This window comes from Carassius auratus, chromosome 49, assembly GCF_003368295.1.
Source record: "Carassius auratus strain Wakin chromosome 49, ASM336829v1, whole genome shotgun sequence".
NCBI classification, from domain to species: domain Eukaryota; kingdom Metazoa; phylum Chordata; class Actinopteri; order Cypriniformes; family Cyprinidae; genus Carassius; species Carassius auratus.
In genome coordinates, this window is record NC_039291.1 from 6,883,810 (window position 1) to 6,901,728 (window position 17,919).

Sequence of the window (17,919 nt, forward strand, 5' to 3'; positions counted from 1 at the left end):
ACGAGTACTGCGTTCCTTGCCATGCTAAAAAGGCTGCACAACTCAGTCGTCGCTTCAGTCGAAGTAACCTGAATTCCTGTGGCGAAGCGGGCAATATATAGCCAGATGCCCCGCCCATATTGGCGGGCTTTGGCGGGCTTCGCTGCCATAGGTTCGTGCAGCACCGCTGCCAAGCCATTGGTTTGTTTTAATAGCACTGCACGATCCAATGGCTGTGCAGTTTCACTGCGTGATTGAATAAGGCTTCAGTTCAGGAGAAAAAAGGGGTTTTTCCCATATGCGTCTTCGACGCAGTACTCGTTCCCGTATTTCAGGGAACCGAGGTTACGTTAGTAACCGAGTACGTTTTCCACAGTGCAACAATGACACGGATTTGGTCATGAAGTAGGACACTTTGTAGCATTAGTAAATCAAATATTTAACATCATTATAGTTCAAATTCTGTTTTGCATTGTGAGGACTTCAGTGGTTACTTTATGTATCAGGTGGAAATTTGCACCACAAATAGGACAAATGTGATGTGAGATTACATTTACATTTTGTGGTTTTATATGTTTCTTCTCAGGCATGATGAATGCAGTCAATAAGTTGTTAATAAACTGATCATGTGTAAATATAAAATTTTTGGTACTTAGTTAACAAATTAATATATGTTTTACTACCATTATTTGGCTATGCAGTGTTATATATAACATTCAGAACAGTTCTTACATAAACATGGGATTTGTGCCTGTAGTACAGTACAAAGTAATACAGTACATAGCATGCCCTATTCAAAGAAAGTTCAGTATATGTGTAATATATACTGCAATATGAACAATACTTAGTCATAAAAACACATGCATTAACTACCACTTGATACAAAATTACTGAAACCTTGTTTGAATGAACCTTGCCACACAACATCACTGTGACACATTAAGATTTACAGTTCAGAGTTTTCTGTTGTTTCCTTTTGATTTTAATTGTAAAAAGCTTATGGTTTGTCTGATGAGACACTTGTGTTTATCTAACATGCCGCCATCACAAAAAGCTTTTTAAAATTTCATCATATCAGCAACCGATAACTCAGAAATTGCTCAGTGCAGGGAGAGTGAGGGAATTCCTAATGAAGCTTCAGACTAGTGCAGAAAGTTGTAAAAGTCCTGCATTAAATATTTATTTACATAGATTATTTAGATATTTATAGCACACATTAAAATCCATTAGTCTCCAAAATAAACAGGTGATGTGATGTTTTTTTCTCTATATGCATCCTTTCATCTCACCAGAAAGCAAGGGGGATTTTTTTTCCCCTTATTTGTTCATTTGTATGGCATTGGACATGACAGTGTGCAGAGTGTTTCTGGCTTAAAAAGCAGACTTCACATGCTTTAGTTTAGTTAACATCAGCAGAGACAAGAGGGGAAAGAGGTGAACGTATTTTTGCTTGTGAGTGTGTGAGCTCTTGGGGCTCTTATAGTCTCTGCTCAGTCAAACTCTGCATGACAGATGTCTCTATCTTGTCCGATCTCATAGTTCATAGTGAAAAAAAAGCTTTATTGGGTCATCTGAACAATCACAAAGGTGCATCGTCAAACCGATCCAAGACAGGGGTCATTATTAAAGCCTGAAGAATCCATATGAATCATGTGAAGCATTTGACATCACTGCAATGAAATCTTAAAATACATTTGTTTAAATCTGTTAAATGCACCATAATTTAATTTTTACATGGTGTGGTTCACAGCCATTCCTGGCACAATACCTCTTTTGCGTACACTGTTGCACACGGATGCTCATAAGATGTCATATCATCACATAATTGCGAGATGGGAATCGCTTTTCCACTTTTAAGCCATGTGGATTTATAACATTAATCCACACCAAAACACTGGATTCACATCAATGATTCATATCTCAGGCTGCAAAGCTGCCATCTATAATTTGCATGACAAATTGGGCAGAAGAGCTGCTTAACATGACTGTATATATATATTTAATCGCACCTACTTTTCCCACTGCAGTTTGCTCACTTCATTTCTGTCTCAAGGCTTCTGTCTTTATTCCCCTAAAAAAAAAAAAAAAAAAACACTTCTCGCCAGACATCTTTTAAATGGGGAGAGCAGAGAGAATTGTAATATATATCTACTTTTAATCAGCAAGAATGCTTACTCTATCAGTAATCAGTAGTTATCAGAAAAGACATACAAAATATTTATATTCCTTATAAACATATTAAGCACAATTGGGAGAGAACAGGTGAGTAGAAATAACACAAAATAAATGAGCAGCAGCACGATGATGAAGATAGCAGTCCTTATATGTTTACACGAGGTTAAGGGGATGGAGAAGCATACACCTCAGCGACTGGATCAGTGGGTCTGGATATCAGGTAAAAATCTTCAGGGACAGATGAGAACAACCAGTGAACTTCAAGGGAAGACACAGAGACCAGGAAAGTGAGTCTTTCCTTGTTTAAGGCAAGGTGTGTGCTTAAGTAGTGCACTGATGCAGGAGTTATCGCTGATAGATGCAGGCGGTTAGTACTCAGGTGACAGGGAACGCTGGGTTGTGGAAGTGAGAGCCTAGCAGATCTTTGACATTACCCCACTCTCCATGGTCTGCTCCAGCAGACCGAGGAAGCCGAAATTCTGTGAAAAAGGAAGTTATCTAAGATATAATCTCAAGCTACACAGGATCGTTCCTCTGGGCAATAATCCTCCCAGTCTACCAGATATTCCAATCGGCCAACACGGTGTCAGGAATCCAGAATCTCCTTCACTCTAGATGGGGTCATCGATGATCTGTGGTACAGGACAGGTGTCTAGTGAGGTTTTAACAGGGGGATGTGGAACACTGGGTGAATCATGTACTGTGAGGGGACCTTGAGTTCATATGTGACTGGGATAACCTGTCTTACTACCTGGAATGGACCGATATATTAGCGACTTAATTTAAGGCAGGGGAGGCACAGACACTTTTATTTTTTATTTTTTATGTTTTATGTTTTTTTTTTTTTTTGTTGTTGAGAGCCACACAAGTTGTCCAGGTTGTTTTGCTGGTGTGTTCTTTTTCTGAGTATCTGCAAAGATCTTATCTCTACACACTTCCTGAAGATGTTGATGAGCCTTGTCCCTTACCCTCCTATTCTCCAAGGGCTCGTCTGACCAGGGGAATAATGGTGGTTGAAAGGCGAGCATGCACTGGAACAGGGTGAGACCCATTGATGGTTGTCGCTGGGAACTTTGGTCATACTTCCCCCAGGCGAGGAATCATTTCCAGGAGTCCTGGTGTCTCTGGCAGAAGGTCCTAAGGCAGCGGCTGATCTCCTGCACCTTCCTCTCCACCTGCTCATTGGATTGTGCATAATTACCTGGATGTTAAGCTAATAGACACACACAGGAGTGAGAAGGAAGCTTTCCACACACATGTAATAAACTGTGGATCATTGTCAGAAACAATATCCTCATGAACTCCAAAGTTTCGAAATACCTAGTTAAACAGGGCATCTGCAGTCTCTGTGTGTGTTTGGAGTCTCTTCAGAGGAATCAGTTTGCATGCTTTTCATAATCCATCAACGATAACCAGGATGCAGTTATTTCTATCAGAAACAGGTAGGTTGTTGATGAAATCCACCCCTAGGTGTGACCATGGGCATCAAGAGATGGGCAGAGGAAAAAGTTTGCCAGTTGGTAGATGGCGAGGAACTTTGGAGATTGCACACTGATGACTTTCTTGGATGAAATTTTTGATGTCATTAGCCATGCCAGACTACCAGTAATGATGTCGTAGGAGTGAGAGTGTTTGTTCAGTCCCTGGGTGTCCAGTACCCACAGATAAATGAGCCAACTCGATGAGAGGAATGCAGTGATTTCTGGGAATATAGGTGCAATCTGGAGGGCACCCTGGCAGAGCAGGTTCACTGCTGGAGGTCTCAAAGATGTGTTCATTGATACTCCACTGGATGGGGTTGACACAAAGAGTGGGGGGAAGCAATGGTTCAGGGTCTTTGTTGATGTTAGTGGGGGCGTGAAGGCGGGATATTGCATCAGGCTCTGCGTTTCTGAAGACAGGTCAAGAGGAGATACTGAATTGGAAACGGATAGAAAGCAACGCCCATCTGGCTTGTCTGGGGTTTATTCTCTTTGCTTATCATAACCCTCTGGGGTCTAAGGGTGTTTTGGGGCCCTGGAGAAGTTTTAGCATGCCCTGACATTTGTGTTTTTTTCCAGTATCTTAAAAAAAATTTTAATGGCTAAAGTTTGATAACACTGTATTCAGTGGGCTCAATAATATGTGAGCAGCATAAAAGTGCATTTTTGTGTTTTTGAGAAAACAATGTTTACAGTGTGCGTTGTTAGTGAATACTCGACTGAATGATTTTATCCACTGGATTTAGTTGTGCAACGCATCGTGGTGTGTTCTTTTTCTAAGGTAAATTCTGGGTTATGCCTATCAGTGAGAATTTTTTTGTAAAGATAATTAGTAATATCAAGCTTTTTATACATATATTTCTCATGTTTTTAGGCGAGTATTCGCTGAGATTCATGTTGTTTTATTTGCATGTCTTTAAAGAGACATGACAGAGACTGAGACGGCACTAAGCGCATCCTGTTTATTTTCTTTATTTTACACAAGCACATTTTTTTGTTGTTATTGTGACTACACACAAATAAAAGTAAACCTTTTGCAGTTTTAAATGATACCCTTTTCTGATCTGTATGATCAAAAATGAAAGAGGATTTTTAGTTAATTTCACGGTCATCAAGAAAATACAATACAGACAATACAGACCAGTGCGGGATTCAGGGCTTGCATGGCTTCTTCAGCTTCGGGGGTCCAGAACACAGACTAAGGCCCTGCCTTTCAACAGTGAGCTGATGGGTGATATCAGAATTCTGTTGTTTCAGATGAATTGGCGGTAAAAGTTCACAAATCGAAGGGATCTCTGAAATTCTTTCACCATGGTAGGAGTGGGCCAGGAGGTAACAGCAAATACTTTCCCATTCTCCATTTTGAACCAATTCATGCTTACTATGTAACCAAGGAAGTTACAAACTTTATATGTAACTGCAATGAAAGCTGCATTACTCAGCTTTGAGGAAGAGATTGTACTCGCAGAGGCTCGGGAGGACCTCCAAAATATGCCGGCTATGTTCAGCCAGGCTCCAGGACTCATAGTGCCCAAATAGAGGAATGAAGGCTGTCTTCCACTCACCCCCCTCACGTATCTGGATGAGGTTTTAAGCACTTTTGAGGTCCAAACTGGTGAAGATGGAGACTAAGAGAAATTTCTCCAAAGCATCTGGGATGGGGGGAGTGAATAATGGAATTTAATGGTTATCTTGTTGAGTGCCCAATAGTCAATGCAAGACACAAGTCTCTGTCCTTTTCTTGCCAAGAAGATAAAACTAGTTGGAGCAGGAGAAGTGGAGGGACAGAGACAGCCTTGCTTGAAAGTCTCTTTTATGTACTCGTATTTGGGTATGGATAGTGGATAGACATGTCATTGAGGTAATGGCACACCTGGTTCCATGCCGATGGCACAGTCCCATGGTCAGTATGGTGGTAGGTTGGAGGCTCATTTTGGGCAAAAGCAGTGGCTTCATTCAGTAAGAGACAGCTTGGTATTATTTACAAGCATGGTTTCTGGTTCTGGAGTGTCAGATTTCTCTGGCTGGAGATGTTGTAGGGAGGACTGCCAGGTTGGATCATCCTCTATGTAACTTTGAATGTGGCAAGCAACACAAATAGAATGTTGTGTAAACTTCTAAAGTCCTATGGTGTCATTGTCAGTGGTCAATTGCAAACAAAGCACTTTATTTAAGTAATGAGAAGAGCTTGTTAGTTCCATCCTATATTGCATAAGAAAACCATAGCAGTGCTGCTCTAGACCAAAGTAGGGCGCTGGCTTGACCATGGGACTGGCTATGTAGACAGGTGAAGGAGCAGGTGCAGTGGAAGTGCTGGTAGTGATAGGCACTGTCATTTCCCAGCTAAGAGTTTCAGTGTGTTCCTGGAAGGGGTCGGACCGATCTGGATCAATATTTTGGTGTTGGTCTGGCCTTTTGTCAGAAAATATATCCTGAACAGGGGTTAGATGAATTCAGACAAAACTTTATTGGAGAAGAGGGCAGGATCGGGAGAGAACTGGTGAGTAGAATGAGAGTAAAAGCAGCGGCAAGAAGATGAAGGTAGCAGTCCTTATATGTTTACAGGAGTCAAAGGGGATGGAGAAGCACACATCCCATCAACTGGACCACTGGGTCAGCAAAGCAGGTAAATATCTTTTGGAACAGATTTGGAGAACCAGGAATCTTCACAGGAATACGCATAGACCAGGTAAGCAAGACTTTCATTGTATAAGGCCAGACTGAGGCAGAGGTGTGTGCTTAAGTAGTGTGCTGATGAGGGAGTAATCGCTGACAGGTACAGAAGGTTAGTACTCAGGTGACAGGGAATGCTGGGTAATGGAAGTGAGAGCAGATCTGTGAAATTACCCAACTCTCCATGGTCTGTTCCAGCATGTACTGTATCAGCATGAGATAATGTTAAAATGTTTATACCAATGTAACATTTATCATTAATCAGTTGACCAATAATAATTATCCCTGCTCTTCCCTAATTTTCTTGCAAAATAAATAAATACAATTTAATATTGTTAGTGCTATAACCCAACACAGTTTTATATGGCTATGATAATGATTTTTTATTTATTTATTTTATTCTGTTTCCACCTGCTTTGCCATTATTATATTCCCTGCTGTTTCTCTCCCACCAGAAGCTGAAATATCATGTATTATTGCAGCGAACAGGGTCTAAAATTAAGAAATTGAATAAAACATGACTTAATAAATAAGTCGGCATATACCTGGACTTCAGTATTGTTTCCTGCTTGGTTAGATTTAACAGGGTGCTGTCACTCATCTCCACACTGAAAAAACGTCTATGCGTTTGAGGACCTGGGAGAGCGAGGGCCTTTGCCCCCCGCTTCAGGCGTCTTTTCAAATGCCAGTTAAGATTCCATCAAAGGCCTCCTCACAGGAGCCTGTCCAGGAGTTCAGGACCAAGAGAGATGTGTTGTTTCAGAGAGCAGTAGTTCACCTCTCGCCCCTCTCTCAGCTGGGCTTTTCTCCATCTGTCTGACAGATGTCCATGTGTTAGATAGGAGCGCAGGTCAGGAAACTCACTGTAACATCTCTTCATTAAAGTTTGTGTGAGACACACTTTGGAAATCTCCCCGTTCAGTCGAATCATTGGAGACAAAAGCTCTTTTTATGGATCTTCTGTAACTACACACTCTGGCTGATTATACAGGCTTTAGGTCAGATCAGTGCTACTCAAGGGATTTTTCTTTTCAGATTTTACATTGAACATCAGGTGGAAAGGGACCTCAATTTGGGGAGGTGTTTCAATTATATATAAAATACTTGTACCTAAGCTGAATTATATATATATATATATATATATATATATATATATATATATATATATATATATATATGTGTGTATGTGCGTGTGTATGTATGTAACATAAAATTATATAATTATAAATTATAAAATTTAGTAAAAAATATTTATATTATTATTAATAAAATAATCCATAAATGTAGATGTAATTATTAGTAAGTATAAGTAAAAGTAATACTTTAAAAATATTTTATATATATGTATGTATGTATGTATTCGCCTCCGTTTTTTACATTTAGAACGATTTATTTTGTTTTTGCTTTTAGCCATTTTGGGGTTTGACCCACCTGTTTATCAAACTACTGCTTTAGACAAGATCTTATATACAGTATATACTCACAAATCAAAAACAGTCACTAAACTGTTACCAGAAATATATTTCTTGCAGCTCAGATGGCTACTATGTGAAATTTAGCTGTATTTCTTGCATGCTTAGTTTAAAGAAGTGTAAAATTAGTTACCATGACAAATTTTCTATGATTGTTTTTGAATAGAAAGCAAAGTTTCTCCAGCATTAGCAAAGCAAGATCTAAATATTGGTCTGACTTTCCTCCTTGAAGAGCCCAAAAACTTGCAGACATATTCAAAATTGAAGGTGAAAATGTATTAGCATTAAACATAAAATGAGCATCAGGAAGAAGGAAAAGTTGGAGAAGTGTATTAAAATGTTCTTTCGTTTGAGTAAATAATTTAAACCATTTTTGAATTAATAATGCTTTAAATGTTTTATTGCATGCTTGTGTTATTTATTTGACAATATGTATTAAAATCTCTTGCAGAAGAGAAAATTCTTAATCTTATGTGATGCCATCTGTGGATTTGATTGTACAGAAGATCTAGACAAGACAAATGCAAGGCCAATAAATTAATTCATTCTTTATGATATCAGTCAGGTGCTTGTTTGTTTTTTAGACCTGCCTGTGGAAGAATCCTCTTGGTTCAGTGCATCACTGGTACAGAGAGTCAATAAAAGCAACACATGAAGGAACATGATTTACTGGAGTGGACCAACTAGCTCTTTGAGCGTAGATTGATTCGTTCCCCAGCACACAACAGCTGAAGACATGGGGTAGAAGCCATGAAGCTCTCGGTCCCATTGGTGGCCTGGACCAAGAGACCCCTTCTTCTAGGCAGCTAGGTTAGATAGGAAACCCCTCACTCAGTCTGGGCACTTGAGTAAGCTTGTTCTCTTTCAATTCTCCCCCAGACACACCATCCTGAGAAGCCACTTTTTCCTACCACAGGAAGCCCAAGAGAACACTATAGCTAGCAATCTGACAGGCAAACTGAACCCTGGCCTTTTATATCCTGCCAGGTTCGAGAAGTTGGACATCACACCAAAAAGCGCTCAGAAGATTAAACCCGTGCTGGAGCGCTGGATGGCCAAGGCGGAAGCCCGCCATCGCTCTGGTATGCAGAACCTGACCGAGTTTATAGGCAGCGAGTCCTCCAAAAAACGCAAACGCCGGACCTCTTTCACACCGCAGGCCCTGGAAATCCTCAACAGCCACTTCGAGAAGAATACTCACCCTTCCGGTCAGGAGATGACAGAAATCGCAGAGAAACTGAACTATGATCGTGAGGTGGTTCGCGTCTGGTTCTGCAATAAGAGGCAAGCTTTAAAAAACACTATAAAGAGGCTGAAACAGCCTGAGCTTGGGTCGGTTGCACCAATGGACCCTCTGGTTGATAATTTGGAGGAACACCCTTAGCATGACACAAACAGCATGAGGCGAACGCGCACCGATGGCAAAACTTCTGATGTTGTGGACTTAAAGACCTGGACAATTACTATCCACTACGGCATCGAATGGATGAACTGTCAACAAAGACAAAAATAAATATTGTCAGTGTAATCATCACAAAAGCAAAAACCAAACAAGTTCAGAAAAAAGAGAGTTTTATGAGAATTATACTACTGATTCATAAGAAGTTTGTGGGTTATTTAGAACAAGGATTATATTAAAATAAAGGATTGTGAAGAAACTACTTACCAAAGTTTGTTGCATCTGATACCTGAGATTTTTTAAATTGTAAATGTTTTAAATTTGTACATTTTTACTGGGGGGAAAAATTGTAAAACAAAAAAAGAAAGAATAGATTTGTGTGATGGGGTAGATGGGTGTGAAATTTTATCTTTGTCTTATTTTATCACTTGGGTTTTTATGTAAATATTTCTGGTAAATTGTCACCAAATTGAAATCACGAGTTCCAAAAAAAAAAAAAAAAAATCTTTGAGAAGTTTATTTCAAAATTGTCACGTTTATGCTGTCTGCAAGGCCATCATCAAATCTGTGTCATCTTAGTCTGTTCATAAATATTAAGGCATGAAAGAGTGCATTTGGGAGGAATATTTTGCAAAGAGATTCTCAGTGAACATGCCACAGATATCCACATACTGCAGCTGTGATTAAAGCTATTTTATGGTGTTGCCAAAGCCTCCTAGCCAAAGAACAAGGACATTGTGTTGTACCTTGACCTGAACCATTTTTTGTTGTTTATTTATTTTTTTATTTTTTTATAAAGGTTAACACACTCAACTATATATACATACATACATACATACACATACAAACATACAAAGATTTCAAGTAATTTAGATACATTTTAAACATTTCACTTGAGTTATGCAAGTTACCATTTGTCTGTGTGTGTTTTTAATTTTTGGTGCTTTTTAATAAATAAATAAAAAAATGATCACATTGCAATATTGGACAGATTTGATTGAAGCAATGCATTTGACTGAATAAAATCATTTTATATACACACTGATTTTGCTGTGGTCCACTGTGGACATGAATATTCACTTAATACTAAAAGACAACTAAGACAGTAAAAAGTAAAATCTGCTACATTAATGTTTTGGAATTAACTGATAGCAGTGACCATCCTATTGATAATCCTTCCTATGAAACAATCCCATGATTTTACCAGTTTTCAACATGAAATTGATATTTAATTCAGTCTGCATCTGTCTTATCAGCAATGAACGGAAACGGCAAAAATAAAGAAAATATTTAGGGGGATTTATTCTGTGATAATATAGTTCATCACAGTAGACATTTGCTATGATTATAGTTACAGAAAAATCATCTGGCTTCTGACAGCTATGTCACCGATGTCTTGATTCACATTCAAAGAGCTATCTAATTACTTTAACTCATATTGAATAAGATGACATTCCCTCATTCATTTTCATGAATTCAGAAGCATGGTATTTGTGTATGGTTGCAGAGATGTCTTAAGGTATACAGGCTTATGAAATAAAGCTGAAACCAAAAATTCAAACCAAGAGACGAGAATCAAAGTTCTGCCTTTGCTCATCTTTTCAGTGCTGGACCAAAGCTCAATAGTTATATGCACATTGTACAGAAAAATGGCTAAATGTCGCTGACAATCTTGAAATATGTAACTGATTGAAGAAAATTGATTAAATGGAGTATATCATTAAGATTACCTCAACGATGTCCTGCTAAGTAGTGAGCAATGTCATAACGTGGTACATTTGTGCAAAGGTTCATGACAAAACATAAAGGACTTGTGTATATGTTTGTAAGTAGTTTTTATGAACATCATAGATTGATTCTCACATGCTTTTCTTTACGATGTGCTTTCCAGGGTCACGTGTATAGAACAGACATTGTTACATGACTTTACTGTTTAGTTTCTGCATTGATTGTTTGTTTATCTCCTTTCGCTATGTAAGATACATTTTTGAGTTTAATTGCCAGGAATTGCCTCTAATATAAGCGGGGTTCAACAATTGTTTTTGAAAGATGATGGAAAACCCTTCCAGGTTTATTGAAGAACACACACTGGTAAACATACACACATGAACACACACACAGTCGAGTTTAAAAAATGTTATTACTCTCAAGACCTTGAAACCAAAGCTGTTTAACCTGCTAAGGATGCTTTACATTTTATAGACTGAAAACCATATGTATTATATAGAGCAATATCTGTTCAGTCAGTTAAGCTGCACTTTGTGTATTTCTTAACAGCTTCAAGTCTGTCACATTAATTTGTACCATAATAATTAATAATAAACAATTGTTTGACATGAAACACAATGGCTGCATTTTTTTTTATTTTACATAGAACAGGGGAAGAAACAAGCATAACTTAATTCACATTAAAAAAATTAAATCCAGATATACCAGACTTAAAGAGCTAGTGAATACTACTAATTATATTTAATAGTATGCTGTGTTCACAACTTGTTGTAACTACTTTAAAAACTAGACAACAACATGTGACATTGTATTTGGATCTGTTCAAAATGATGTATTTATTTGGCAATAGTGTTAATGCCAGCAATTAATCTGTAATTTGAGTAATCAATAGAAAAAACTACAGTGCATCAAGTTAGTTATGCAAATGCCTTATTAATAAGCTTATAATTTATTTATCAGGACATTAGCTACATGTAACTGTATTGATTGTGTGTATTAAAATAATATTTCTCATCAATCTTGAAATATATATATATATACAGATTTCTTGACACCACAGCAAACAGAACAATTTTGTCTTTACTGTTCCAATACTTATAGAGGGCACTGTATATTGCATCAGTTTTTTGTGCTGTTCATATGTAATTTTGAATGTCAAAGAATTGTGATTTAAAATACTTATTGTGTATAAACAGCTGTCAACCATGTCAGTACGCAAATGCGCTGTCTGAACATATTTATATAATGCATTTTTTTATTTTGGTCACGCATGCAGACCTGCGGACCACTTATTTGCACCCCTGGTTATGAAGCTGCCTGCGTTCAGCTTATAATTTCCAAAATGGTGCTACGGTGATGTGGAGAGAAACAGAGGAGAGGAATTGTTGAATCAAGTTGTTATTTTTGTTTTCTTCCTGTACAAAAAGTATTCTCGTCGCCTTATAACATTATGGTTGAACCCCTGATGGCAGATGGACTATTCTGACGACGTCTTTCATAGTTTTCTGGACTTTGATATTGTAACTTAATTGGCAGTCTATGGGACAGTAAAAAGCCTCCTGGTTTTCATCCAAAATATCTTAAATATTGTTCCGAAGATGAACAAAGCTTTTATTGATTTGGAATGACATGGGGGTAAGTGATTAATGACAAAAATGTAATTTTGTGGTGGAGTATCCCTTTAAATTTGATGGTCGCTTTCATAAATTGAAGAACTGGACACTTGAGTTTAATAACCTCTCAGTTCCTACATTAATATAGATCAGTTCAATAAAATTTCATCTTGCCTACACTTTATCAGCTAGTATCGGATTGAATCATTATCAGAAATCTTCACCATTACACCACTAAAGTCATGCACATCTCTAGTGTAGATTATTCAACTTCAACGATAAAACAACAAAGGCTAGAAACATGATGTAACAACTATAAAACAAAAAAAGCTTAAAAGCTATATGATGATGATGGGGTATAATAGCAGTGTAGTGATGGTAAAACTTTAAATTTCACATATTTCAAATGATGCCTCAGAAACTGTTGCCACATATACAGAGTGGTGGATTCACAAGAGCGAGCATTAATTCTGCAAAACAATCCCATTCAGATTTTAAAAGACATGTTGTCCTGCTATTTTCACCATGTTAAAATCACTTTACTTCCCAATGATTTGTCTGTTCCTCTGATCAATAGTCATATTTCATTCTGTCCTCTGTAATGTTCCGTCTTTCCATGTAATCGCTGATATAAAGTGAAGAGTCACACAGAAATGCTTTTCTCCTTATAGCGAAACAAGTTTTCAATGCTCAAGTCACATTCAATGCAAACCGACGGCCCACGGGCCTCCAGGGTCAGCAGCCATTCATTTAGAATTCCATAGGGTCAATATAGAAGAAGCTATGCCAGGGTTATTTTGCATCAATATTTCATTTCTTTGTTGCAAAAGATAACAATAATGAGCCGCCTCTAAGAGAGAAAGCACATTCTCTGCTGAAAGTCTTTTGAAAGTAAACTCTGAAGTTTCTGACGGCTTCTCTTGTCAATGAAGCCTTTGAAAGCATGACTGGCTGGCAAATCGAAGAGTGGTATATAAATAAATATTAATCATAAAGAAGCACACACAACATAAATTATTAACATTAGGCTGAGTACTGATGTTGACAATGTTTGTTCTGTCCTTTCGTCCCTGCTCTTTGTTTCAGAAGTAGCAGATGTATTTTTCAGTTGTAGGCTAAAAGCGGTGCTATTTCGATATTCTTTTGTTTTGTCTTCCATTAGCTCTGTAATGAATGTGCAAAGATGTGCTATTTTTGCAACCAGTGTCAGTTCAAAAACTTTGCCAAGTGGAAAAACACGGATAGAGTACAACAAGCTAATTTTTTTTAAGCAATTACAGGGAATTTTTTTCTTTCTGACAAAAAAAGCCAGTTTTCTATTTGCTTTTGGGTACAAGTGACTTGGTCAATGAGAGGAAGGAATTTTTCAAATGCAAACACTGTATCAGCATATGAAATTGAAAAATTAGCATGGATTTTAAAATGTCATAGGCTATGTTCACAACATAAGCTCTTGGGATTGACAACTGCATTTATTTACAGTTCTAAGTCTTGAAATGTCATGTTCACACAGCAACTTACTGTAGCTTCTCGAATACTGTCTGCATGAACATGCAATTGCAGTTATACTTTATTTTACTTATACCAAATTTACACTAGTTAGAGACATGCCAGTGGAAAACAAGAAAGAGTTGATTTATGAGGGGAGCAATCACGTTTATTTTCTAAGACCAAAAAAAAAGGTCTCTTCAGTTTACCGGATAAATAAAATAATGTTAAGTAAAATTATGTCATTGCCAGCTGCAGTCATGTCCTCGTCAAAAACCTGTGATTCACAACTACTTGCTAAGGAACGTGCATTCATGTGTAGTAGCCTTATTGACAAGGTTGTGTGAGCAAAGGCAAAAAGCACACAATATCGTATTTTCAGTGCCCTGTAGTTGGCGATATTACTTCTTTTGTAGCAGACATAAACTGCTGCAGAAAAAGCAAATGTTATTAAAGCTGCAAGCAGCGATGAACGGGACCTCACACCCGGGCTTACTGCCAGCGTGTTTTTTTATTTTACAAAACTTTGGACTGACCAAAATAAAATGTTGATGTCATAAAATTTCTAGGAGTAGTTCATTGCAGCGTAAAACATGACACTTCCTGTTGCCAACAGGTGGTGCTATGACTATAACTGAATATGGGCATGTTGATCTGTTAAGGGCAGAAGTCTTATCTAACATGTGAAGTTTGGGGCAGATTGGACATTGTATGTTTGAGTTACAGCAACGTCCTTTTTCATGGCGAAATAGCTAAATTTGTCAGGCCGCCATGGACACGCCCTTTAATGAAAATTCAATATCTTCACAGTTTAACATCACAAAGGCCTTTAGATTACACTGACCAAGTTTGGTGTTGATCTGATTAAATCTCTAGGAGGAGTTTGTTAAAGTACAACCCCTGAAAATGGCAGAAAATCACACATTTTGCAGAGATAAATCAAAATAATTGACTTCCTGTTGGGATTGTAGGTATTGGTGTGTAATATGTGTGTACCGATTTTCGTACATGTGAGTAAAACGTAGCTCAAGACGCACACCGTTGAAATTGTATAGGTGGCGCTATCGAGCCATTTTTCCACACCCGATTGACTATTGCCCTCCAGATGTGTTCAGGTCAGTACTCTTATCACACAGGTGAAGTTTGTGGAAGTTTGGACATTTTATGCCTGAGTTATAAAAAATTTTATTCCCATGGCGAGACATATAACTTTACCATGGTGCCATGGGACACACTCTTTAACGAAAATTAAGATCTTCACAATTTAACATCGCACAGGCCTTTAGATTAGACTGATCACAAAAAAAGACATTGATGACATAAAATTTCTAGGAGTAGTTCATCGCAGCGTAAAATATGTCTCTTCCTGTTGCCAATAGGTGGTGCTATGACTATAACTGAATATGGGCATTTCAATCTGTTCACGTCCGGAGTCTCATTAAGCATGTGAAGTTTGTGGTAGATTGGACATTGTATGTCTGAGTTATTGCGACTTCCTTTTTCATGGCAAAACATCGAAATTTGTCAGGCCGAAACGGACACGCCCTCGACAAAAACTCAAGATCTTTGCGACATCACAAAGGCCTTTAGATTTAGCATACCAAATTTGGTGTTGATCTGAATAAATCTCTAGGAGTAGTTCGTTAAAATACAACGCATGCAAATGACCAAAATTACACAAAATTTGCATTAAAATTAAAAATAACCAACTTCCTGTTGGGTTTGAATTTTGCTCCAGGAGTCTTTTTTTGTAGGTATTGGTGTGTTACATGTGTGTGCCAATTTCCGTGCATGTACGTGAAACATAGCTCGAAGGTTGTTGATTTTTTTAGAAAAGGTGGTGCTTTTGAACCATTTCGCCCAACCCTCTTCTGAAACCTAAATTTCACCAGTTCTGACACGTGCGCAAAGTTTCAGGACTTTTTCGCGCATGTTTAGGTCCTCAAAAATGCGATTCATTTTATAGAAGAAGAAACAGAGAAGATACAAGAGGGTCCTCACACCATCGGTGCTCGGGCCCTAATTACAAATGTAGTGGAGTACAGACACTTATTCAAAAATGCAGTGGAGTAGAGATTAAAAGTTGCTAATATCTTTGATACTCAATAAAACTACAGAGTATCCAAAAATATAATCAAGTGCAATAATTAAATACTTTTACTTATATACTTTACACTTCCCTTAGCACTGTCACATCATACATGCGTGGTTTCATACCTTCCAGTGATGGGATCCATTGGTGAAGAGTTCTAGACGCTGGAGGTAGTGGACACACACTATGGAGACTTTGGAGAACGCTGGAGAGAGGTAAGTAGAGAGATCATTAGTCCTTAGAGTAAGCATACAGGTTAGACAGTGTTGCAAACGAGACCGGACGCTGACTGGGTGCGTGCGTGTGGTATTTGTAGTGAACTGGTGATTGCAGGTGGGAGTGATTAGTACTCAGGTGAGGGAGTGCGCTGTGAATGGTCGGTGATGGAACCTGGCATGGTGATGGAACCTGGCATGTCTGTTACAGTACCCCCCTCCCCACGGGCCGCTCCTGAGGGCCGAGGACCCCGACGACGTGGTGGACGTCCTCTTCCTCTTGGAGCCGGTCTATCAGGGTGATTGCAGTGGAAGGTGTCTAGTAGGTTCAGATCCAGGATGTCATAGGCAGCTCGGTCATCAAGGAGGAGAGGAAGGGGGGCTTTGGCTACGCCAGGCTCTGTGGAGGGAGAAACAAAAAGATGGTAAGGTTTGAGGAGTGAGACATGGAAAGTGAGGTGAATCCGGTACTCAGGTGGCAGGTGGAGCTTGAAAGTGACCGGATTGATCTGCTCAGTGATGGTAAACGGGCCAATGAATCTGGGACTAAGCTTGCGGCATGGTAGGCGCAGGCGGATGTCCCGGGTTGACAGCCAGACCTTCTGTTCAGGTTGGTATTTCGGGGCGTTAGAGCGGCGAATGTCGGCTGTCATCCTGCGCCTACGTAGGGCCCGTTGCAGTAGGTGGTGCGTCGCGTCCCAGACCCTCTCGCTCTCTCGGAACCAGTAGTCGATCAATGGGACCTCCGAGGGCTCACCTGACCATGGGAAGAGCAGTGGTTGGTAGCCGAGAACGCACTGGAATGGAGTGAGTCCGGTGGTAGGTTGTCGTAAGGAATTGTGTACATACTCTGCCCACCCTTGGAACTAGTTCCAAGAGTCCTGGTGGCCATGGCAGAAGGTACGGAGGAAGTGGCTGATCTCCTGAATCTTCCTCTCTGTCTGCCCGTTAAACTGGGGATGATAACCAGAGGGCAGACTGATGGCCACACCTAGGAGTGAGTGGAAGGCTTTCCAAACCCAGGAGATGAACTGTGGACCTCTGTCAGAGACTATGTATTCGGAAATGACAAAGTATCTGAAGACATGGTTGAACATTAACTCGGCCGTTTCCATGGCCGTGGGTAGACCTTTCAAGGGAAGAAAACGATAACAACTATAACAAGCATACAAGTGTTGTTGTCAGAGGGAGGCAGATCTGTAATGAAGTCCACCCCTAGGTGTGACCACGGGTGGCTAGGGATGGGCAGAGGGTGCAGCTTGCCTGATGGTAGGTGGTGTGGACTCTTGGAGATGGCGCAGTCTTTACATCTGTGCACGTACCTTCTGATGTCCGATGCCATGTTGGGCAGAGTGTATGAATGGAATGCGCCGTGTCCTGGGGACGTATTGCCGTCCTGGTGGGTAACCCGGCGGAGCGTTGGTGGAGGGACTGGAGGAGGTTAGGGTCTCGGTTGACCAGCTGATAGGACTGACGATTACCTTCACAGGAAGTATAGTTTCAGTTCTTCTAGGCTTTCCTCTGGGGCGTAACACCAGGACAGGGTGTCAGACTTAATGTTTTTGGCCCCTGGGTGGTACGAGATGGAGAGGTTGAAGCAGGAT

At 39.4% G+C, this 17,919-nt stretch overlaps 1 protein-coding gene across 1 annotated transcript in view; it reads left to right on the plus strand.

Moving 5' to 3' along the window:
- The window catches only part of LOC113066114 (POU domain, class 6, transcription factor 2-like), a 102,134-nt gene extending 92,105 nt beyond the window's left edge, over window positions 1-10,029 (plus strand). The window contains exon 9 of the mRNA XM_026237763.1: window positions 8,660-10,029. Coding sequence (XP_026093548.1) covers window positions 8,660-9,164 — 505 coding nt within the window. The 3' untranslated portion in view covers window positions 9,165-10,029. The remainder of the gene's footprint in view (window positions 1-8,659) is intronic.
- Window positions 10,030-17,919: the final 7,890 nt, after the last annotated feature.